The sequence below is a fragment of the Crotalus tigris genome, unplaced genomic scaffold, assembly GCF_016545835.1.
Source record: "Crotalus tigris isolate CLP2741 ecotype Arizona unplaced genomic scaffold, ASM1654583v1 scf7180000018343.506757, whole genome shotgun sequence".
NCBI classification, from domain to species: domain Eukaryota; kingdom Metazoa; phylum Chordata; class Lepidosauria; order Squamata; family Viperidae; genus Crotalus; species Crotalus tigris.
The window spans coordinates 83,153-107,583 of NW_024096954.1; the positions used below are offsets into that span (position 1 = coordinate 83,153).

General features: G+C 39.5%; 1 protein-coding gene and 1 long non-coding RNA gene across 6 annotated transcripts in view; one reads left to right on the forward strand and one right to left on the reverse strand.

Annotated features, from left to right (window-relative positions):
- The window catches only part of LOC120311312 (IQ motif and SEC7 domain-containing protein 2-like), a gene marked incomplete at its 3' end in the record, with an annotated part of 158,238 nt that overhangs the window by 83,141 nt on the left and 50,666 nt on the right, over positions 1-24,431 (reverse strand). The window contains exon 3 of the mRNA XM_039350662.1: positions 3,275-3,370. Within this exon, the coding sequence (XP_039206596.1) occupies positions 3,275-3,370 (96 nt within the window). The remainder of the gene's footprint in view (positions 1-3,274; positions 3,371-24,431) is intronic.
- LOC120311298 lies at positions 6,456-15,592 on the forward strand. 5 transcript variants are annotated; one of them, XR_005557580.1, is made up of 4 exons: positions 6,459-7,433; positions 8,223-8,320; positions 8,431-8,503; positions 13,343-15,592. It is a non-coding gene; the product is annotated as an uncharacterized LOC120311298 (long non-coding RNA). The 5 variants fall into 5 exon arrangements; XR_005557576.1 differs by having other exon boundaries at positions 6,456-8,320; XR_005557577.1 differs by having other exon boundaries at positions 6,456-8,320; positions 8,431-8,980; positions 15,500-15,554.

The window sequence follows — 24,431 nt, forward strand, 5'->3', positions numbered from 1 at the left end:
TTCTGCTGCCTTTAATAAGCATCATCTCCAATCATTTTCAGTGACTCTCCTCCAGGGCTTGAGATAAAAAGGGGCCTTTTTACCACTGCTCCCTGAAGCCCTCTTAACTGGAATCTTAAGGAACTCAACTTGCTCATTTCTTCAAAACAGGTGAAACACCCATTGCACCTTTTGTTTTGGTAGGCCTTTCCTAAACTGACCAAATTCATTTAGCCACTGAATGGCATCCACTAAGTGGATGCTTCTGTATTGCTTTACTGCCACCTGGATTGGGTGGACTGGCCGCTTTTTCCCCTCTGGGAAACTGCACTTGTGAAAGGACAATCTGCCCCTCTCTAGAACTGTCTTGTGACCCAAGAGAAAGGAAGGAATGAACTCCTATATAGGAAATGAGCTCCACATTTGAAAATGCAGTTAAGCTAAGTGCTTTTTAAAATGGCCAGGCATTGTTTGTGGAAACAGAAAGAACAGTACAATTGCCTTTTGCTCAAAGAAATTCTAGTACTTTTCTCTCTCTTTTCACATCAAGGTACAGATACACACGTACAAATAGGCTTTTTTTGGAGTGGGGGAGGAAGTAGCAAAAGATCTGGCTTTTCCAAGCCACACTATCATATATGTGGAACATTAGGGCATTTACAGATTTAAAAAAAATAGCAATTCTGTCCACTGTAAGAGTAGTTAAAAAGGCTTCTGCTGAAATTATGCCTGGTCATCTGTGCCATGTGTTATTCCTTCACTGGTTATGTTTCACTATAGGGCCGCATTGCTCACAATAGCTAAACTGCATGAATATATTTCTACCTAGGCCTTGGTGGATGGTTGGCTACTCAGAGCCTATGGGAATTGAGTAGTACAGGTAGTCCTTTTTCAGTGACTGTTGGCAATTACAATGGTGATGAAAAAAGTAACTTTACAACTAATCCTTGTATTTATTACCTTTGCAGGTTTGTAAAGGAAAGTTGAAATATGACCGTCAGTAAATAAGCAAACAAGCAGAGGAACAGTTTGACTTGGTGATTGCTTCGCTTAACGACCAAGTTGTCAATGCCAGATGGGGTTGCTAAACAAGGACAACTTGTATGGAAGCCTCAATCAATCAATCCATGTGTAAATAGTGAAACCGTCAGTAGGGCAGTCTGCAGCATAGATGGAGGTGTGTAAGACAAGGCCTACTAATCTAAACACAGCCTATCATCTACATCTTGTGCCATGTGTTCAGCAACCTCGTGTTTGCCTCTCTCAGACAGATAGAAGGACTTTCTTTCATGCCTCTGGTGGGTTCTTCTTTATAACTAGAACTTGCATGAACTCGGATGGGCCACACATCATGGGAATGCATGAACAAACCTTCTATCACAATCATTCATGCATGCTACATTCCTGGACCATTTGGGATACTCATTTTCTACTACATGTGTTATTTCTGGTTAGGCACCATATTTTTAAAAGCCATAAAACTAATAGAAAACATATTGGAAATAAAAAAAAAGATCAGCAATCAGAAAAACTGAATAGTCATGAAAGTGTGCTGCAGAAGTAACAAAATCTTATGGCTCTTCAAAGACTCACTTACTTTGCTTTATTTATTATGGCATGAGCTTTTGCAGGTTGGTGTCTAGCTTATTAAACACATTTAATAAGTTAAGAGTCCAACAACATTCCAGAATAATATTTAATAAATATTCTAAAAAGTTAGAATAATATTCCAAGAATCTGATGAAATGGGGTCTGATCCAAAGCTCATTTCATAGCAAACCCGCTAGTGTCACAAGAAAAGCTATGCCAGTTTTACAAACTTAAGAAGTAATGGTCCATATCTCTAAAGACTATTACTGCATAGAATAGTAGGAACAAGTTTTAAATATACACATAAATGCACACATATAAGCACACTTGCATGCCAAGAAAAAGAGAAAAAATAAACAAAATTAGCAACTCCCCCATGCTGAAATTCAGTGTCAAAATGCACTTCTTGATAAACAGATATTCTTGTCATTTAATGGTCCCTTAATCATGCTGCCATAGTTCCTGAGATACTTGATGTATATTCTTACAAGCCTCACAAGCCTCCTATGTTCATATCCACAATTTCTGCCTGAGCCACCTGAACAGAACATTGCAGGGTCTCAGAAACTTATATTTTTCTTGCCTAACCTAGGCTGAAGGGGGTAGAATGGGGTCAATGAAGTAGCCTTTGATGAAATGTAATTGAAATCAACATACAGGACAGCAGGAATTGGGGAAGACTGAGCTGTGACAGGGGTTAGGTATAAAAATGTTGTGATCATGGAGAAAATTAAATCCAGAATTCCCTTATGCTGGCAAAAAGCCTCCTCTGTTCATCAAGCTGGCATCAGAGCCATAGCAGAGCCCTGCCTCTTTAGTTCTAGCTATTGTTATGGCCTGCCTTGAAAGAATAAACAACAGCTTCTCTTTATGTTGCCTTTTCCTTTTGGAAGGTCCATGGATTAGGCCAAGAAAACAGGAGCAAGAAAATAGACAGCAATGGTGAAAAAATAGGAAAGAAGACAACTTTTTGAAAATATCCCATCCAGGGCTCCCCTAAATATGGACTGGTTGAGGTCCCTACCCAAAGCTGTCATGGAACTCCAGAATCCCGGCGGCCATGGAATTCTGGAATCCTGACTTGGGGATCAGAACTGCTTGCCGGGAATGAGGAAGATTCCCAGAAAAGCCAAGCTTTTCAGTGCTGTAAGTCTCCTTCCCACCTAGGGCTGCAGGTTGTGAATGGTGGAAATAGTAGATCAACACATCTCCTCTGCAAGAAGGCCCTTTCCCCTCCACCCCAGCCCTGCCTCAAAAACCTTCTAAGGCAGTGGTTCTCAACCTTTTTAATGCCGCGACCCCCAACTGGTCGTAAGTCGAGGACTACTCAACTGGTGCAGCACCGTTTGCAGAATGGGACTTTTGGCGGGCTCAGCAGGGCAGAGACAGCCTGGACAATTCCTATTGGCTTTTGAAAGCCAATAGAATTAGACTCTATTCAAGAGAGTCTATTCTATTGGCTTTCAAAAGCCAATAGAATAAAAGGGAGTAGCACAGCTAAGGAAAAGAGGGGAAAAAATGGCAGACTGCGTTGTTTGGCAACCCCCGTGAAATGGTCGTTTGACCCCAAATGGGGTCCCGACCCACAGGTTGAGAACCACTGTTCTAAGGGATGCTGGATTTGTGGATCAGGTGGCATGTCAAGATATGACAATGGCTTTGAGTGAGGACGTGGGTGGGTGGGTGGGTATTCTCAGTGGCTTACCTGCAGCCTGTGTGCCTGGCAGGGGAAGCTAGTTGCGAGTGGAGAAGCGATTGAGCAGAGCAGCAGTACTGGTGCAGAGTGGGACACGTGGACGACCTACAGAAGGCAGCAGAGACGGAGCAACAGAGAGAGACAGGAAAAGAGAGAAAAATAAGAGGGGTGGATGGAAGGAGGGGAAATAAAGGGAGGAGTTGATGTATATGAAGATAGATGAAAGGTACATGCCGAAACGGAGAGGAAGAAAGAAGGGGAAGGAAAAGAGAAGAAAAAACCACAGTCAAGAAAAAGGACAGCACTGAACAAACAGAAAAAAACATAGCAACGCCCCCAAGCCAAACAAAGAGACTCAGCCACACACTGGGCCAGGGAAGGGAGGAAGAGAGGAAGAAAGGAAGAGAAAAAGAGAGAAAACAGACAGGGAGTTCCCAGGGATAAGGATGTGAGACCAAAAAAGCCACAGGAGCTAGGAACAGAAAGGAGGTACAAGGGCAGCCTAGACCAGCACAGAATCATGAGCGGCCTAATCCGAGGGAGAAAAAAAGCATTAGAAGTCAAGGACATGAAGAGGCATAACAGTGAGCTACTGGCTGAGGGACAGCCTAAAATATGGACCACTTTCAATAAGGGAGGTTGGATATCCTTTTTTTAAATTAAAAAAAAACAGAATATGGGGGGGGGACCTTGAATGACAAGGTGACCTAGAGATCCTCTGTCAGCCTGCTACACAAATTGACCGAGAAGTTAGGAAAAAACAGCATAGTCCGCAACAGAGGGAATCCTCTGGACCCTCCTTGTGATTCTGCCTTCCAGCTCAATGACTATTTGACCCACAATGGCCTCCCTCCTTCCCAGAAAGGTACAGGATGCTTCTTATTGTGAAGACTCAAGATGGGGACACGGACTGAGGCATCCAATGGAAGGGAAAAAGGAAAGCGTGTATGTGCAGCTAAAGACTCAGGTTTTACTCTCATGGCTATACAAGGTTAAAAGAAAGGGCCTCCTGAAAAGAAAGCCAAAGAAGAGGGAAACCAGCAACTTTTGGACTAACCCCAAACAATACCACACCCCTGAAAGTCAAGAGAAATACACTGGGGAGGATTGCAGTCTAGCCCCACCCAGGCCCCAGAAAGAGAGAGAATGAGGAAGACCACACCACAAAAATCCTAGGATTTTCTCAGCCACGTACTATGAGATAACCAGCATGGGGAAAGGAAAAAACAATGACTTAGGACCATAAATTTGCAAATCCTCGACCCACCCACAAATAAGGAAACCAATTTGGAAGAGGGGGGAGCGGAGGAGCCAAAAAAAGAGACTAAGGTAAGCCCCATCAAAGGCTCTGCCGCCAAAGACACAGAAAGCTTCTTCTGCTGTACTTAGCACCGGGACTTCATCAGGGCTCAGGTCCAGAACCTATTTTTAAACATAAAACTTGAGTGGGTGTGTATATCCACCTATTCATTAAGATCAAGTGCTGGTTTTTCAATCTCACTCCACTTGCAGTCCCTGCTGCCAAATAAACAAGCAAACAAATCCATCTTAAAGTGGGTGAGATGGGGAGGAGGTAAATTCCAGGTGGGAATGGCACTCATTTGCTAGGGATCTCATTCAATTATGGAACACAGAATGAAAAGGGCGGCAAATAGCAAAAGCAGGGACAGGAGAGATTCCATGCCCGGCACAGCTTTATTTCCTTCCATATAAGGACTGACTTGTATTCATTGCGGTGAGGAGATCTCATTTGGAACACTCAAGGCTACCCCACCCTCAGCGTTGTTAAGTGTATAGGCCCCTGCCTTCCCCTATCGTAAATATTGCACCAGGCAAAAAGGGGGGGGGGGAAGTGCCATTGCCATGTGCAGAATGCCTTTGCTTCACTACCAAGCAGTGCTCTTTTTGAAAAAAAAAAAAAAAAAAGATGCCGGAACTTACACATATCATACAACTCTCCTTGCTGACCCTACAAGGTTCACATCCAAAAAAGGTGCCGGAACTCCGTTCTGGGCATTCTATGACAAAAAAAAGCCCTGCTACCAAGTAAACCTTAACAGTTCTGGGTACCTTCTATAACAGGAGGCAAAGCTAGCAGGTGGGATGTGTGCACCAAACCCCTTGCTTTTAATTAAAGGACATACACTGGAAAAGTACTACTTTTCCAGATGAGTTTAAGGCTGCCATCAGGCTACAAGTCCCATTATTTCTGATCATTAACCAGTGTGTGTGTAAAAAATTCCCTTCTCACCCCCTATGGCAGTGATGGTGAACCTTTTAGAGACCGAGTGCCCAAAAACTGGCTCTGCCCCTGCTCCATCCCCTGCCCCGCCCCCACTCCACCCCCTGCCCCGCCCCCACTCCATCCCACCCTGCCTGCCCAAAGGCCACTCACCGCCTCCAGGGCCCGCCACAGATTGCCCAGGCAGCCCAGCAGCACCATGACGGCCACGCCCTCTGCCCACCCCCCGCAACATGCATTGGCACATGAGGGCAGAGTCTTGTCTACGCTGCCTGGCTGCCATGTCCTTGGCTGCAGTGCTCCGTGTGGGCCACATTCAGGGGCGACTCTCCTCCAAGGAGGCTGCTGGTGAGTAGGGGGTCACGGGTGGAGGCAAGGCTGGGGCAACGGCACGTGTGCCCACAGAGAGGGCTCTGAGTGCCACCTCTGGCACCCGTGCCATAGGTTCAGCACCACTGCCATACACTATACAGATGTTCCTGTATTCAAAGCCAGCTACTTGATTGTGTTGTTCAGTGTATGCCATTCCTGCTTGCCTGTTACACCCTGTCATTATGTGTTGAACTGTCTCAGAGGCCTCTCTGCATAGTCTGCACTTTGATCCTATATAAATGTGGTAAAGCCCTGTTTCTATGGATGTGGTGCTTAGCACCCATTCTTGTGCTGCTATGATCAGTGCTTGATCATTATCTTAGTCCCTAATTCTCATTTCCAAGAGCAACTGAGCAAATGCTACTAGTTGAAGCAGGATCTCCAAAACATGGATTTTTATATCATAGCCCTTTGTATGTGACCAAAATATAGGAGCACCCTAGATTCCGGTTGATTCTCTCCCCCCCCCCCCAGTTCAACCCACTTTTTGCTACACTCTGTTGTTACTCAAAATATTCTCAAATGGCTCTCTCGCAATTTCTTTTTCCTTCTGACCTCAGACTGCTCTTCCTTTCTACTGCAGGCTCTGCGGACTACAGAGCTGTAAACATGTTCAGCTTCCTTATTACAACAATGTGCACATATTACTGAATTCACTAATGTGATTTGCTGATGCAATTCATAAAGTGCAGCATGAGACGGTAGGAATGGAGAAACAATTACTCGGACAGCTCAGTATGAAAATACAGCTCTTAAAAAGATAAAAAGTGAGATCAAGATATATTTCAATCACACCATTGGAGCCATAGTGTCTCTTGAAAGATATGACCTGAAACCTAAGAATAATAGGATCACTGAAAAAGCCTTCGTTTCCAATATTTAGGCTCCTTCCCCGTATCGATTTGCCATATTTTGCTCTAACAAGCTTGGGTCATTCAGTAAATCTGACATTTCTTTCAATCTCACATTCCTCTAGTCTATTTCCTCCCCTCCCAGCTTTTCCCCCACAAAGGAAACATTCCTTGCAGGCACAGAGAAAAAGAAACTGACTGGCGACTTCCTGCAGCAATGCTTCACCTTTCCTCCCACCAGGCCTAGATGACAGCTAACAACTTGCACCTCTGCCTTTGAATCTCTGTAATTCCTTTAGGCATTCCTCAAAAGATTAGCAAACAAGAAAGCAAGTTTCTGACTAGTTCAGCATTAACTACTCCATGTTGGCTGAGTACATCCAGTCATTTAAGGGAAAATACACCTCCCCAGCTGGATCTGACCAAAATCCCTCCCTAACATAAGACTCAGCCTTCAGCAGGCGCCAGCAAACACTCATCAGCAGTTGGCCACTGCTTTACCAATGACTCCTCCCCACCCCTTCCTTTTGACAGTGGCGCTTCCTGATTGGCAACACTGTACTCTGTAACATTGCCCTTGATCGATCCGCAGCTGCCTTCAAGTTCCTTATATCCCACAACTACTGCATCCATCCCTACCAGGAGAAATAGTAAGGATTCACTCACTCCATAACCCTTCTGTGCTCTCCTCCTGTACTTCTTGGTACGTATCTTCTTCCTGCAAACGTCTTCCTTCTCACACTTGGCCCACCCACTTCTTCAGAGCAAGGGGGGGATCCAAGGGGGATCCAAGGAGCCTAGACAAGTGGCTCAGGTCATCCCTCTTTGGAGGATGCAAGGCACAGAAACACGCAGGGTGTCACTCTCTTCTCTTCTCTCCCACCCCATCAGCTGATCACTAGTTTAGACAGAAGTAGAGGGCTGGGACAAAAGGACCAGGCAGGGAGTACCTCTGAATTAACATGTTAAATGCTGGCTTTTTTGTTCCTAAATGTTTTGAGACAAGTTATGAACCTGAGGAGAGGAAGGATTCTTTCTAGCGTGACAAGGAAGACTAGCATCTTGCTATTTATCTTTAAATAACTTTAAAATAACATTAAATGATTTGAGAAAATGGCTCTTCAGCATATGCACAGCAATGTGAATAGAAGGCACAGAAAAACTCATAAAACGCAAAAGCCAGTGGAAAATAAGTACCAATTAAATAAAAAGGAGGAAAAGAAAGAAAAGAAAGCCCCACAGAAAGAGAAATATGGGCACGGAAACTAGTTCCACCATTCCCCACCCAAAGTAGAATGAAGCCTAATGAAATATAATGCATCCTTCATAAATTAAATAATCCAAAATCTCAGTACTTTCCCCAGCCTATAGCTATTCTTCTTACAGATATTTAGCACATGAAAAGAAAGACACTTAAATGACCATATGCATATGGATATGCTTACCATTACCATTTCTACTTCAATAACAAATTTGGCCATTTCTGAGACAGTGTAAGATCTACAAACGCAACTGAATCTAGATATTTCCCACTCCAAAACCTAGAATCATCAATTGATTTTTAAGAAAGTGGTCTGCAGAAATTAGCAGGTAATTTCCTATTTGTTTGTTTATTTCCCACCTTTTTATTATTTCATCAAATAACTTAAGGCAACCAACAGATCTAATACTTTTTCCTCCTACTGTTTTCCCCACAACAGCAACCCTGTGAGATAAATTGGGCTCAAAGAGTATGACTGGCTCAACGTCACCCAGCTGGCTTTCATGACTAAGGTATGACTGGAACTCAGAATCTCCAGAGTTCTAGATTGGTGTCTTAAATGGCAGTGAATAAAATGATTGTCAAATTTAGCAATTTAGAAGGTACCAGATCCAAGAGAAGTTAAAACATTGATAATTCTTCTCCCTCTCCTTAAGGAGACTTACAATTGTTCAAGAATTCCTAAAAATTCAAGTTTTTCTGGTCATGTATCCTATAATTTAGTGGGTCTTTACATACAAAAAACAAGCTACCATTCAACTGAGCAAAGAAATACAGAAATTTCTAACTCTTGCTGCCACCTATTGCTTTTCCAGATTTTTGGCAGCCCAGACATACCAACTGTAGGACAGGTTCTGCCTTCTAGTCAACGCAGGACACCCATCCCCAGTCCAATGCCATCTGTGAAGGCCTACAAATAACGGGATTGTCTGAAGATTAGTAGGTTGGGAAAGGCTGCTACAGTTGTTACTGGGCTCTAGAGAAAGCAGGTGGGCTATAAAGTAGTTTCCAATGTGTATTAGCTCAAATGCTAGTTTAATGGATAATAAAACATACTTGCAAATGCTGCAATTTTCTCATACTGTGTCAACTTGCAAAGGTGGTTTCTGGTTTGCAAGAAAAAGGAAATGCTTTGAGAATCATTTTTCAAATCCCTTCGACAGTCTGTAACAGATCACACCCACCATGAACCCAAGCATGAAATGAACCCACTGAAGGTTTTTCTTCATTAGAGGCTATTTGAGGATAGAGGGAGAAGGGAAATGAAGATCCTCTTGGAAGTTCATATTTGTGAATTGCAATAGGAACGGATCAATAGATCAGAATCTAGTTATTACTGCTGGTTGCTTTTTCCTGGAGGTTATAATAATGCTCACAGAATGTTCCCTTCTCCACAATCACTAGCATATTTGTGAAATAAAGGGAAAAGAGGGGACCCTCTGAATTGGTCGAACACTGATTTTTGTCATTCAATGCAACTTGCCCATTAGGACTTGGATGTTGGGTGAGAGCCTTTCATCTCTACCCTTTCCCAGTTGGATATCCCGTAAATGGATCAGGAGTACAATTTCTACCACTCCCCAGCACGTCTGAAACTTCAGGGGACTTCTGGTAGTCCAACCCTATCTGGAAACATTAGATGGGGGAAATGTTTTTGTAAATCTAGCTAGCCCAAACAACAGATAAAACAAGAACACGATGCCAGAATTTTAAGAAGGCGGTGGTGTCAAGCTCTTTTACAGCACAGGCATCCTAAAACAAATCTGCAAATTAAATTGATTCGAGTTAGTTTGTGTCCCTTGAAAAAAGTCCTTCTTTTGAGGAGTGTTTTCCAGAGGGCCGCTTTCATTGTACAGAATACCCCAACACTGAGATGCTTTGAACCCCCATTTCCCCGAATTTCTTTTGCATCCTTAATGTAAACCATGAGAACCTTCAGCCAAATATTAAGAGCAAAGTTGAAAGGCAGGGTCCATCTTTTGCAGACAAGGTGCTTAGGGCGCAATTCTTTTTAGGACAGTGACATTGCTCACACTTGAAGATATTCATCTCCATTGCTGTTCCGTGGTACTGAATAAATCTCACATTCAGACGTAGTAAAACTGAAGCTCTTACTGTTTTCTTTCCACAATTCTTCCTCTCTCAAGTAATAATAAAAAAAGGACTCAGCTAACCTCCCTTTATTACAGCTGATAATCCTGGTTTCCTAGCTACAATACAAAATAAAGCTTTTTCCCCAAGGGAAGTCAAAGACAAATGCAAACTCCTGGCTACAAAACAGCCACAAAAGCTCTTCATGTAAAGTATCCAGACCAGCTTGGTTCCAGATATTCCAACAAACTGAGCCAGACCTGGTTTGCTTGGAAGTAGTCCTACTGTGTGAAGGAGGATCAGCTTGCACTCTTTGGTTTATGAAAGTTGTAGTCCCTCTGGACAGGATGGAAGAGACACTCTGGTTACAAGAACCCCATCGGCAGCAGTTCCAGCCTCTTGTCTAATTGTCTAGAACAGAGGTAGGCAACCTTGGCTCTTTTATGACACGTGGACTTCAACTCCCAGAATTCCTGAGCCAGCATGGCTGGCTGGCTCAGGAATTCTGGGAGTTGAAGTCCACGTGTCATAAAAGAGCCAAGGTTGCCTTCCCCTGGTCTAGACGATAAAGGTTGATCTGCCTTTAAAAGGCTGCTTAGAAAAAGTTTAAAAACCAATTTGTTGTAATAACAATAGCAATAGCACTAGATTTATATATCGCTTTATAGCCCTCTCTAAGCAGTTTACAAAGTCAGCATGTGGTCCCCAACAATCTGGGTCTTCATTTTACTGACCTCAGAAGGATGGAAGGCTGAGTCAATAACAGTATAATATAATATGAATATTTTTTGCTTTATGTCAGATGCTATTTTTAGTATGAATAATCCTCAGTATTCAGATTTACTCTATCAAAGTCTAAGTCATTTATTGCAGATTTCTGGGTCTTTTTTCCTACACCGTTTTCTTCCAGGAGTTCAATAAATATGTCTTTCATACCCTTTTAGTTCGGGGATGGATTCCAAAGCTTGTGCAACAGTTATGCTGATTTCTTATATATTTGTATCTGAACTGTATATGTGTGTGTTGTTTATATAGTTTTATGTTTTAACGATATTTTTTATGTTGTTAACCGCCCAGAGTTATGATTTTGAGACAGGCAGGTGTATAAATTGAATAAATGAATGGGGGGAAATGAATAATCTTATATTAACTCTCATACTTGGATGACATCAGAAATGAAAGTTAAGGACGAGAATTTCACTGCAGAATTTGGGTAATAGCTGCAGTTAAGGCATTCCATCTTAATTACAGTGTAAACACAGCCAACAAGAAGCACTCAGTTGCCTCTCCCTCTTGTATAATTCTTCAGTCTATCCTTCTCACTTGTGACCAATGAAGAGTCACAACTTGGCAGTTCTAGCAATTTGCTTTTCATATTTCCCAGGTACTGCTGCCCTCTGGTGACAGAGCAACATTACTGCTTAGAAAAAGGCAGGAGAAATAAATCTAATTTTGTAAAATTAACTACCAGGAGGGAGAAAAATAAAATCAGATCTAATATTCAGGCAGAAGGTGCTAGTGTAGTTTTGATGCATTTCTGCAGCTTTGTAGAAATATAATTAGCTGCCCAAAGTTGGCTGGAGCTGGGCAGCATTCAAAGTGAATAATAATAACAATGTGTGCATGCATTTTTCCTTCTTCTCCACATGCAAAATTGATTATCTTCACAAAGTAATTACAATAAATATGCATCTAAAACAAGTTCACATTTGTATAAAGTAAATCATACTACTCATGTATCTGTTAGCTCTTAAAATATTTTCATATAACCAAATGGCTACAACCAGCTACGTAATATCGTTCTCCTTCTGGAAGCTTCTTCAGGATATCCTTCCTATGATTTGTCATAGATACAGTTTGTCACAGTTACCGTTACAAGACATTCTTTACAAGCAGACCATACTAGTTAAATAACTGCAGTGGGAAGAGTATGTGCAAAGTTGAAAAATCAGGAAGATACCTAATTAATGTTGCTTGATAAGTAAATTGCCAAGATGAAAATTAAACTAGGGTAGCGTTGGCTTACAGTGCAATGTATTATGCATAAAATGGAACCTATTTGCCTCTTAAATTATTCCCATCCTTCAAATAATTTTTTCTCTGACCTAGAAGGATTGAACCACACTTATATTTTGTTTAGCATGCTTCTTGGCACTGATGAGCATTAAAACAGCTAAATTACAGCAAGTATCTTTGACAAGGAGAGATGGATAAGTTTACCCTGTGGTCATTTATTTGTGTGCACAGGCAGAACACTAGTGGAGAAAAAGATTTTGCATTAAGTCAAGGTTAAGTTAATAATGGCTTACTGAATAAGCTACAGTGGCTGAATTTACACATAATGCTAAGTCACAGATAGAGTAATCTCTCTCTCTCTCTCTCTCTCTCTCTCACACACACACACACACACACACACACACACATCTCTCTCACACTCTCTCTCTAGGCACTCATTCAGCCCAACCCACCACACAGAATTGTTGTTGCAGAGAACATAGGAGGTAAGAGTATTAGGTATGTTCATTGTATTGAATTACAAATACTAAAAAAATGTGAAATTAAAAATCTAATAATATGAAAACTGATCTTTCTGTAGGATCTTAGGAATCTCAACTCAGAAGTAAGACTCATATTCAGCAAAACCTAGTCGAGTTCAAGTTCATTTAAATCAATACATTTCAGTTGCCTGATTCTGATTCTATATTTGCACTACACGCCTGACCATATTTATTTTTTTTGAAGAAACCATAACTAACAATACATAGAAGAGCAGGCAGAGCAGGGAGCGGAGTTAAGCATGTCATCACCGTAGAATCATTACATTGTTAAAAAGATCAAAATCCAACTCCTCTTGAATTCCATTGACCTTTATCTGGCACCAATTTAGTATTGAACTTTAGTTGAATAGAGTCTTATGTATAGGAATAAATCCTTGAACTGCAACTTAATGTAAGGTCTTGATCCTTTGCGCCTAATACAAGATTTGCATAATATGCTAAACCAGTGATGGTGAACCCATGACACGCATGTCAAAGGTTTTGGGTGACACATCAGCATTCACCAATACCCAACAACTATTCTCAAAAGTACAACTTTTTCTTGCACGGCTTTTGGAGGCTGTAAAGGCCATGTGAGAATAGGATGTATTCTCATGCAGCTTCCAGACCCTCCAGAAATCACACAAAAGGGACACTCTTTCACAGCCTCTGGAGCCTCTAAAAATTGTGTGAGAATACAGTGTGTTTTTGCACTTTTTGAAGTTTCTAGAAGCTACAGAAGAGCATTCTCCTAAGCTGCTTCAAGAACGAAGACCTTGGGTGAGCTGGACCTACCTCAGGTAGATCGCAGAGCATTGTCAACAATAAAAAAAATATATCGCCTCAAGGTAAGAGGCACACAGCAGAACCTGGGAATTACACACCATTGGACTGTTTTTTAAAAAATAAATGAATATCTAAAGAATTGATTCTCTTTTGTTTGGGAGGAGGTGTATGACACACCAACAGATTCCAGGTAAACATTTTCTAAATGTTGGGCATGCCATCACTGTTCTAAGCCAAAAACATGACACAACTGGTTTAATGTATGGTACTATACTAAGCCAGAATAACCTTAGGGCTTAATATATGTACACATTGTGATCTCTGATTTCTGCCTTAGAGTATGAAATTTGTCTGTGTTTGTAGGAACCCATATTCCTTATTTTCCATTATCATTTTTCCTTCCTTCTCTCTTACACATACACAATTACACCATAGATCCAGACACAATACATTGCATTTCTCAGATATGCTGCATTTTTATTTGTTCGTGCAAATCTTTCAGGGATGCATTATTAACATAAGAATGTTGACGCAGATTTGTTATAATTACTATAAGACTCACTATAATTATATTTGTGTCTTCCCTTCCTAATTTTAGCCTCACAACAATCCTTTGAAGTAGGTTAAATTGAGAAGCCTTGTATTTAATGGTACTCTAAACCAGGAATGAAGAAAGTAATTTTGTTCCAAAGAAAAGGACATGCTATCTTACATTTGCATCTCAAGATGTGTGGTGGTATAAAACTATGTAATTTTAAAAAGTGTGAAATGTTAAATACTGGATTTAATTTTGTAGTGTTATTTTTTTAAAACGATGCCCCTGTCTCAGAGTACACTTAGGGTTATAAGTAGAGCTACTTACATCTGCTATTACTTTGATGCTGTTGCTCCTTTTAATAATGGTATTTTAGACAGCTTCAGCAGTTGCTTCATCTCATTTTATTGTAGCACTTTAATGACTGAAATCATCTTTTCTTGCAATGCAACTATTAAAAACATAGGAGTTTTCTTCAGGATAGCAAGCAGAAAATTCCACGAGAATCACTGCAGGAGAGAATTAACTGGCACAGTCTCTTGTCGCTAGTGAGATTTTACAACAGAGTTACAGGTGATGATGTGTGAAAACCAGGAGAGGCATATGGCTGGGCTCACTGAGCACCACAGGCCATTAGATTTGCCCTCTATTATTTTGGAGATGAGCCTAGATGCTCTTTTTAGAAGACAGAGATGGAATGGCTTACACAGGAAGGAAAAGTAGTCTCTATTAAAAAACACTGGAGAAGAAGTTGAAGTTCTTATGTGATTTCAGATGTCTGGAAAGGAAGACCAAGTCTTCCCCAAATGTTGCAATGACTACATTTATTGATTAATAGTTAAATATCTCTGGACAGGTCGAACACTAAACACTTATCTTTCAAAGCTTTTGTTTTCCTACTATAACAGTGATTTCAGTATTCCTGCTTTAAACTATAATATCAGATATATCTGCTACAGTAAGTGATATACTAGATGCAAGAATATTGGAAATACACTTGTGGGCCCAGTTAGAAAGTTGTTACTTGGCACCTTTCCTGCCATTTTGAAACAAGGATTATTACAAATTTCCCATGAGAACTAAGGCCAAATTTGAATTTCTCACCCAATAATGCCAAAATACATCTAATCTTCTTAAGTGCTTAAAATATCATTGTATTATTGCTATAACTGGAACCAAATATTTGCCAGGATTTGAAGCGTGCTGAACCCACTAATTTTTAACACTTAAAAAAATCGGAAGAAAATGGGATAGTTACTCTTAATTACTTGATCATTAATATACTTTTAAAAGTTTTAAAAGGAATATAACTTATCCCCAAACAGCTGAAAGGCAGTATATACTTACTGAGAGTTTCGGTTATGCTGCCTGCTTGGGCTAAATGCTTCAACAGCCTCTGAAACTCCAGTAATTTTGAGTGAATTGGAACAGGTTTTATAGAGGCTAAACTATTATTACCAGCAAATAATATTTTTTACAAAACATTTGGCAGAAGGAGTTTGGAACAGAGCTTTGGAATATTCTATATTACAAAACATTTGTTCTCCTCTTTCTATTAGGTTTAACTACGCAAAAGCATGACAAAGGCGTACTTTATTTAATGCTACACATTTTAACGGCTTCCAGACTGGTTTTTGCTCAAAATTGGAGGAATAAGGGAATTCCAACGGAAGAAGAGATCCTGCTTAAAATTTTATCATGTGCTGAGATGGACAGGCTTACAGTGATTATGAAAGACAAGACAGAACACGAATATTTCGAAATCTGGGGCAAATTTTACCGTTGGTATGAATTAAAGAGAACTGCTCGGACTTCAAGTTAATGGTAGAATTAAAAGATATATATAACTGTACATATAATTGTATATATAATTGTATTGTATAGAAGATGAGGCTTATATAAAGGTTAAGAACAATGTATTAAACTTTTGTACCATGATAGGAACTGATAGGAAAATTCATTCTGGAATGTCATGTTTGTCCATTGTTGTTTTAATTGTATTATGAATAAAAACATTAAAAAAAAACATTTGTTCTCAGGTTTTAAGAAAAAGTAAGCATGTTTCCATGACTAAAAATTAGGCTAACTGAATAACAGCAGCAGCAGCAGCAACAACAACAACAACAACAACAAAGCAACCCCAGTAGATGTTTTTAAAAGGTTGGCTAACATCCTTTCTCTGTTGGGAGATTTAATTCATGTGAACGTATGTATGTACTATGTATGCATATGGTTTGGTTGTGCCCACTGGTGTTTCCTTTTTGGTTAGATATAATCTCTGTGGTGATTAAGATTCTTGGGAAGCAAAGATTTATAGATATTAACATGCTGTTAAATTATATCCCTCAAAATCTGGAATTTGTTCATTTGTGAAGAGCTCTGGATTCATAGTGCCTGCACTGTAGAATATAAGCTGATTGCGTGTTCCTGGAAGAAAAAATACATATTGTACCAGACTAAGAGGTTTGATTTAATAACATTTATCACTTTTCAGCAGCTGAACTGTTGAGGCTGTCAATAGAAAAGAAAGGATGGATGATATGCTTCTGAATGGTCAAGGTTCAATTTTTCATTTAAAACCTGAGCTCTTGGTGATTTACCCAAGGATATAATGATTATTTTTGTATTGTTAAATAGGTTGATAAATCTTTATTTTCTTTTTTTCCTAACTTTAAAAAATTCACAATTTTTAAAATTTATATTACTTAGTGTAATATAATATAGTGTAATGTAATATAGTGTTTTGTGTTGATGAAATTTATAAGTTTACTATCTTTCTGTATTTTCTTTTGTAGTTTCAATAGAAGTTAACCATATAAAATTTTTAAAAAAACAACCAAATGAATGTTTTAAAAGCCTCATCTGTAATTGCCACTGTTACAACTTATTTCTACAGCATTTCAAATCAATTCATGCTCTGCATGGAAGAAAAAGACAAATCGTTACCCACAAATTTCATAATTCAGATAGAGAGGAGTTTAAAAAACAGATATTCTGAGCAATGCCAGGATAGTGATATGTTGTCCTGATATATTGTCCTGATTAGAGGAGGGAGATAATATTTTTTGAGGACACCAATTAGCTGATAAATACCTAATAGTATATACAATATTGCCTTCTCTCCCTATAGCAGGAGTGGGCAATTAATTTTCCCAAGGGGCCCCATGAAAAACTGGGACTGTTGTGAGGGGCCGAACCAATATTGAGAAGATGTGTAGGTAAATAAGTAAAGTAAAAAAAAATAAAATAGCTATCACCTCCAAAATAAAAGCAATGCACTTGTGTTGTATGCATGCTGTATGCTTATTTGCATTTGATTTCTAATTTCCAATTGGCCTCACACGGGCCAGACAGGGACAGCCAAAGGACCAGATGTGGCCCAGGAGTCAAAAAATGTCCAGGTCTGCCCGATACGCTGATTGTATGCATAAAGGGAAAAGCTATTGATGACTTCAACACGAAAAGTTGACTTTGTGTTGATTTAAACAGGAAAACTTGTTTATTTTCTGAAACCTGAAGAACCAGCATAGGATTATTGAAATCTTGCTTTGCCCAAATAGTTATTGTGCCAAAATAAACAACAGGTGAGTAAAGAATCCAAACGAAAAATAGAAAATCAAGCAATGTAGTCTGTATTTACTGAGTATCAATTTGTCTTAGACTTGATAGGCATACTCTGTAATCAAAATGCACAACAGGAAGGCATTTGGAGGCTTGAAAATCCCAAGATTTATATAAAACTTCCTCTAGGTTTTGAAAATGAAAGATGGATTGAGGAAACATTGACAGTATTAGAGGAGGACTAAGCAGACTCATGGGGACCCACGGATTAAATGTTTTGTGAGAGGGACACAGAGAACTGGGAGGAAGGAACAGCAGAAATTGGAAGAAGATATGGCTGGCTGGCCTCAAGTGTGGGACAATTCCATGCTGCAACATTTTACTGAATGGAATAACTCCCACCTGTATAATTTATGAGGCAGTGGGACTTCATAAACACAGCAAGTCGTCTAAGTGGATGCTTTGTTTCCATTCAAACATTCCAAAATGGCTAGCTGATGGTATTGATTTTAGCTCTCCCTTGTTTCCCCGGATCAATTTCGGGTTCCTTCATCTGGAAAAATTTTTGCTGGGCAAACGCCTACCCATAATAGCAACTTTCATTTCACATATAGACCAGGAAAGTGTCTCTCGGCAGTTAAGTCGGTACGTTTTTTTTTTTTCTGTTTTGGATTTCTGGGGTTTGTTTTGTGCAAAACTATTGTAAAATTTAGACCTGCTTTGAATAGAGCTTCTTAACTCAGGCTCAATTAGAATGTATGTTATATAACCGTAACGCATATTATGGAATTCGTGGTTATTTTTGTTCTGGCAAATGGCCAAATTTAGAGCAAACATTTGATTGGTAATACTGCTTGAGTATAAGACTGTTTAATGCTTTTTCCCATTTATGGGTTTAGGATAGCTTTGTTTGCTTTCTTTACATCAGTTTATTCTGCATTTGCTTTTACATATTTCTATGCTTTTAACTTTAAGTTCATGTTTTCATATTTTTGCTCTTTTCCCTTCATTTTTATGTTCTACTCTTTTTAAAAGCTAATTAGTATTAATTGATTCCCATGTGCTTGAAGATTTCTTTGTACAGAATTAATTATCTACAAAGGATTTATAATCTATAGGACCTATGTAGAAAATTGAACTTACTCGCCCTATCCCGTTTAGTGCATCCCCGTTTATGATGACCATATTTGTTTTACTGTCTTGCTCTTTATATAACCCAAATGGCTCTGTGTTGAACAAGAGGCATTAGTAGACCTGTAGAAACCTCAAGGCTTGTCAAAGTAGAAAAATAGTATTTCAATCAAAGAAATCAAAATTTGCTAAAGCAAACTAATAAGAACAGAATATTGAATAGCTAATACAACACAGAACAAAAATCAAGATAACGTCTAATTCCATGGGGATTTGCTGATGAGCTTGTGTACAATTAAATACTGTATTCTGCAGAAAATGGTTTATTTACTGGCTAGTTCACCAACTACATTTATTAGTTTTTCACAAATGATTGAAACATTGTACAACCACTGTAAAGTAACAAATTACAAACCAAAGCCAAACAATATCACAATCAAACCATCTCAATTAAAGAATTTATTTAACACCCTTGCCCCCGCCCTCCCCAGCAACGCTCATGCCTAAAATCTTGTCAGTCTGTCAAAAGTGAGGCAAACCATTGACTTCTTTCCAACTTTCTAAATCCAAAAAGAAGACTAAAAAGAGCATTCCAAAGTGATGGCCCAACATAGCTAACTGACCACCTTCCCCTCCCCAATTCTTATAAACAAGGCTGTGATGAAGTTAACACATTTGACCATATTAACTGGTAAGCTGATATTTATACCAACACACACCACACATCACACGTACAAGTATTTATGCATCTCACAGCCTCTTCTGCTCCCTGTAGCTAGCCTGTGGTCCTTAAGCATCATATTAGATTCAATTTCTAATCTGATTAAACCAATGGGTAATTTCTTGTCCTTCACTTCAGTCAATAAAATATCCTTGGCCTTTCCTGATGTATAAGCTACATGCTCAGAATGAAGAACTGTAACTTTGGGGAGTGGAAAAACAAGAAAACACACTTTATCCAATGAAAAATATCATTAATGGTATCCACTGAATAATTTCTAAGCAGAATTACATGGAAAGGAGACATATGCACATTGACCAAACTTTACCATCTTGAAAGTTACCTAATAAAATCATGCATTGTTCTAGTTTAATCTTCTGTGTGAAAAAATAAATCTTAACATGTCAATTAGGCTAACAATATCTTAAGTACATCCTTCTCATCACATTGTAAGATTTTGCTGTTTTTTTTTAAGAAAAGAAGAAAGCATGTTTCTAACTCCCTTTTAAAAAAAAAAAACACCTTTAGATGCATGAACAGATAGATGCATAAGTCCACAGAATAATGCTGAAGCAAAAAATGTATCCAAGGCTCAAGAAGCAATGGAAAATTGGGCTGTGGTAAGATATCCTTTGAAGTACAGTACAGTTCATTTCTGAGCCTTAAAATTCAGACAGGATGCTGATCAATGGAAAAGTTTCAGAGAAGAGTCGCATGGATGATAAATGTCTAGAAGACAAACCGCATAAGGAAAACTTGGAGGAAACTGGCTGTTTTGCCCAGTAGAAAGGTTAGAGGGGGGTTGGTCGCAAGTTTTGAGGGTTTAGAAGAACATCACGCAGAAGAGAAAGGCTGTTCTCACAGGATCCACTAAGGACAGGATAGGACACAAAGCAACAGCTTAAGTGTGTCCCAACGGATGCTGACTCTTGCGAGCCCGACTGCTATGGCCTTTATTGAATGGCCTTGGGTAAGTCACTCTCTGCCAGTCTCAGTTCCCCATCTGTAAAATGAGAACAGCAATGATCTTGTTGTGAGGGTAAATCCAAAGAAGGTCAAGTGTTCTGCAAATTATATTGTTCTAAGCTGCGTACATAATTACCAGCTCCTAATATTCTTCCCCTTTCCCCCCCCCCATTGTCATCCATTGTGCATTAACCACTAAATGAGCCAAAGGGACTCAGGATAGATGTAGAACTAAGGGGAGAGGAAAATTTGATGAAATAGAAGAGGCTAGTGGGTTGGGCTATAACGAGTCCTTCTCTTTACTCCCAAATCTATCTTCTTCTGTCAACATGTACTATTTATTATTTTTCTTATACTCTGTTCTATAACTAGAGTGCTTGGGGCAGCATACAAATCTGTTAAAACATGAAAGATAAAGCGCACCGCATAAAACAAGATGATGAAGAAAAAACCCACAATAACAAGGATAAAAATCATTAGCAGCAAAGACAGTCATAAGCAACTTAAACAAAATCACAGTAAAATCAGCCTCATGACTGCATCAGCCATAGGAGTGTTTTCTAAACAATTTGTGTCTTTGTGTGTAGCTTCTACCTGTGTCTACACTCATAAATACATAAGGATAGTTGTAGATTCATGTGCACACATAGATACAAATGGTGGATTGCTTGTGAATTTCATTTAAAAAGTCCTTTAAGAGTAAAACTAAATCACAAAATTAAAGAACAGTGGAAAAACAGCCAGAATAGTTTCAGTGTCCCATTAAAACAAAGAGATTCTCAGAACAGGAATGCAGAGAATGCAACTGTTTCAGCCTCAAAAGCCCATTCAGTGATAGTTACCTTCTTGTCATGGCAGCGGTTCCAGAATCACAAAACATGTTTGCTTGTAGCCATGTCCTCCAAGTCTCTAGGGCACTTCTTCCTAATTCAAGTCTGCCTTGGAGAGCATGGCGTCTTTCCCACTGATCAGCTTCCCAACCTGATACCCTTCAAGTATGTTGAGATATTGGGTCATTTTGATGGTGAATTTGGGGAGTTGCTGTCCCAATGCACCTGGAGGGTGTCAGGTTAGGGAAGGCTGGTGGAGATGTTTCCCTAACATTGTAATACATGTAATTTATAGTAAATGCTGCATTAAAAAAACAATTTTGGATATCGTCAAATGACAGAAGGCCTTACAGTAGTTAGCTCTGCTGTGCTGTTTATCAGTGGTTTTGGGTGATTTGTTGTCTCATGTATCCCATCCATTTCTAGACATACTCATTTCAAGGTGCCCTGGGAATGTCAAGAAGTGAACTAGTCTTCAGGCAAACCACACAAACTTGGGGCAAAGGTCAAACGGCCAGAAAGGTGGTAAGCAACACAATCCATTAATGAGCCTGAACTGCACAATCCACTAAAGCAAAGTTTCTTGAAGATTTTGTTCTCGGGACTCCTTCCCACTTTTAAAAATAATGGAAGATCCCAAAAGAGCTTTTGTTTGTATGGGTTATTTTTATTGATATTTACCATATAAACATTCCAATTGATGCCTTTGCTCCCGCTCCTGCTTCTCACAATTGTTTGGTGCAATTTTATTATTGGATTATTTTTCAACATAGGCTGGCTAATAATTTTGACTTTGTAGACCTCTGGGAGGGTCTTGGGGGTTCTAGGACATTTTAAGAAACATCGTATTAATCCATGCATTTAGTTAACCAACCACAACAACTAGTTTGCACAATACCCTCAGTCAAAAGAAGCAAACTACATTACTGTTTAATGGATGACCTAGTTATTAGACAAACTGAAACATGAGCAATCTGAAGGCTCAGAACTCTTGTTTAAAAGTTGTGGCAAAATCAGCATTATTTCCTGTCTTTTGAAAGTAGGAAATGTTTAAACCTTCCTCCCCATGCATACTGCACAGTCTCCAGACACTGGGATAAGAAGGAGCCATTGTGGCGCGATGGTTAAAGTGCAGTATTGCAGGCTGACTCTGCCCACAGCCTGGAGTTCGATCCTGACGGGTTTCAAAGTTGACTCAGCCATCCATCCTTGTGAGGTTGGTAAAATAAGGATCCAGATTGTTGGAGGCAATATGCTGACTTTGTAAACTTCTAAGAGAGTACTGTAAAGCACTATGAAGCGGTATATAAATCTAAGTGCTATTGCTATTCCAATAAGACATTCCAGGCAGTATTTCTTGGACAGCCTGGGATCAAGATCAGCTTACTGATGACAATGGTTCCTGACCAATGATCTCACCCAGAAGATTCATATAGACAGGGCTTTTTTGTCATAGAAAACCCAGAACAGAGTTCCGGCAACTTTTTTGGATGGAACCTTGTAGGGTAGGCAAGTCGGGTTGTATGACGTGTGTGAGTTCCGGCACCTTTTTTCTTATATATATAAAAAGCACTGCATATAGATGTTAAATACCGGGTAGAAGTGGTGAGGTTATCAAGGCCTGAGATACCCCACAAGTGAGGGGTCACAGGCTCAGCCTCTCTCCCCCATAGACACTAAAGGGACAAACCTCGGAAAAAAGTAGAGCCACTGTACTCCCAATCCTTGTAATCAGTCCAGAAGGATGTCGTGACTGATGGTATCAAAAACTGCTGAGATCAAAAAGAACCATTGCCCTTGTCCACAAATATAATCAGTGCTGCCTCCATACTGTGCCCTGGTCTGAAATCCAACTGAAATGGGTCCAGAGTATCTGTTTCTCCAAGCAGCCCAACCACCTTTTCAACAAGCTTCCATAAAAACTTCCAACGAACTTGGAGGTTGGATGAAATTTGTTGGAATTATAGGTGATTTAATATCTAAGAAATAATCAGAAATCTGTCTCCATTCCTCACCCAAAGAGGGATGCCCTAAATTTGATGCTTTTAGGGACTGGATACCTAGCACAGAAATCTGCTGGATTTCTTGCTTTAATTTAAAAAAAAAACACACACACGAGAAAGGCAACACTAGGTTTAGAATGTCCTCAGCTATTAATTCCCTTACTTTTTAAGTACATGGCGCTTTGTAAGTGAGCAGCAAACTATATGGTTGTTACTTAGCAACCTGAGCTAGCTTTTGAAAAGTTGTTGGCAGATAAATAGCGTGGTCTTTCATGCCTCTGCATGTACATGTGTGCACAAGAAGAAGCATGTGTATCTTTCATGAGATAGGCTTCTGGGTTAGGAATGCCAGAAAGACCCCACTGGACCCAGTTAAGATGAAATTCTTCTGCATAAACCAGACTAGCATAAATGAAAGCTGCACGTCCATCATGTATGCATTCATTATGCAAGGATAAAATATGCATGTGGGAAGGAAACAGTGAGTGAAATACATGGCATTTATAGACTATTACCTAGACAATGTCTGTGGGTGTGAAACTGACATAGTACAGTGCAAAAGACACAGCCATAATAGGACTAGCCTGTGTGGTTAAGCACAGCTAGTTTAATATGCTTTGTTAATCAAATAAAATGCTTTTAATATCAAAAAGCAGTGTGAAAAAGTAAAGAGCACAAATCTAAAGACATTCACAGATTATCAGTAAAAAAAATACTTCATTGAGCATCCCCCCCCCCCCCCAAAAATCACAATAGAAAAATTAGGCAAGTTGCATTGGGCAGAATTACCACCACTAAAAATATAAGCAAAATTTTAAAGTCTTTCTCAGATAGCTAATAATGTTATTTACAGGACTGATAGAAATCAGAAATATGTAAAAGTATGTGTGCCCAACCACTTTTTGCCTATGCTTAAAGTTCAATTATAGCTTGGGTTATTGTTTGCTCCAAAGTACCAATACATTATAACATTATTTATTTATTTATTTATGAGACTTATATACCGCTTTAAGTGCAAGCACTCTCTAAGCGGTGTACACCAGTAAGCAATGTATATATATATTTACATTGCCCCCAACAATCTGGGTAGTGTAGTGTCTGCATATTCCTTTTTTTCATAGAAAAAAAATACTTTCATGCCAAAAATAAAAAACAAGACACCCACTCCCATCAATTCACAACTGCTTCACTGAACTGTTCCCTGCAGTTCACGGCTACCAACCTGCTTGCCCATCGTATCCAAATACAAAATTATCTGACTGAGCCTCCATTCACAGAC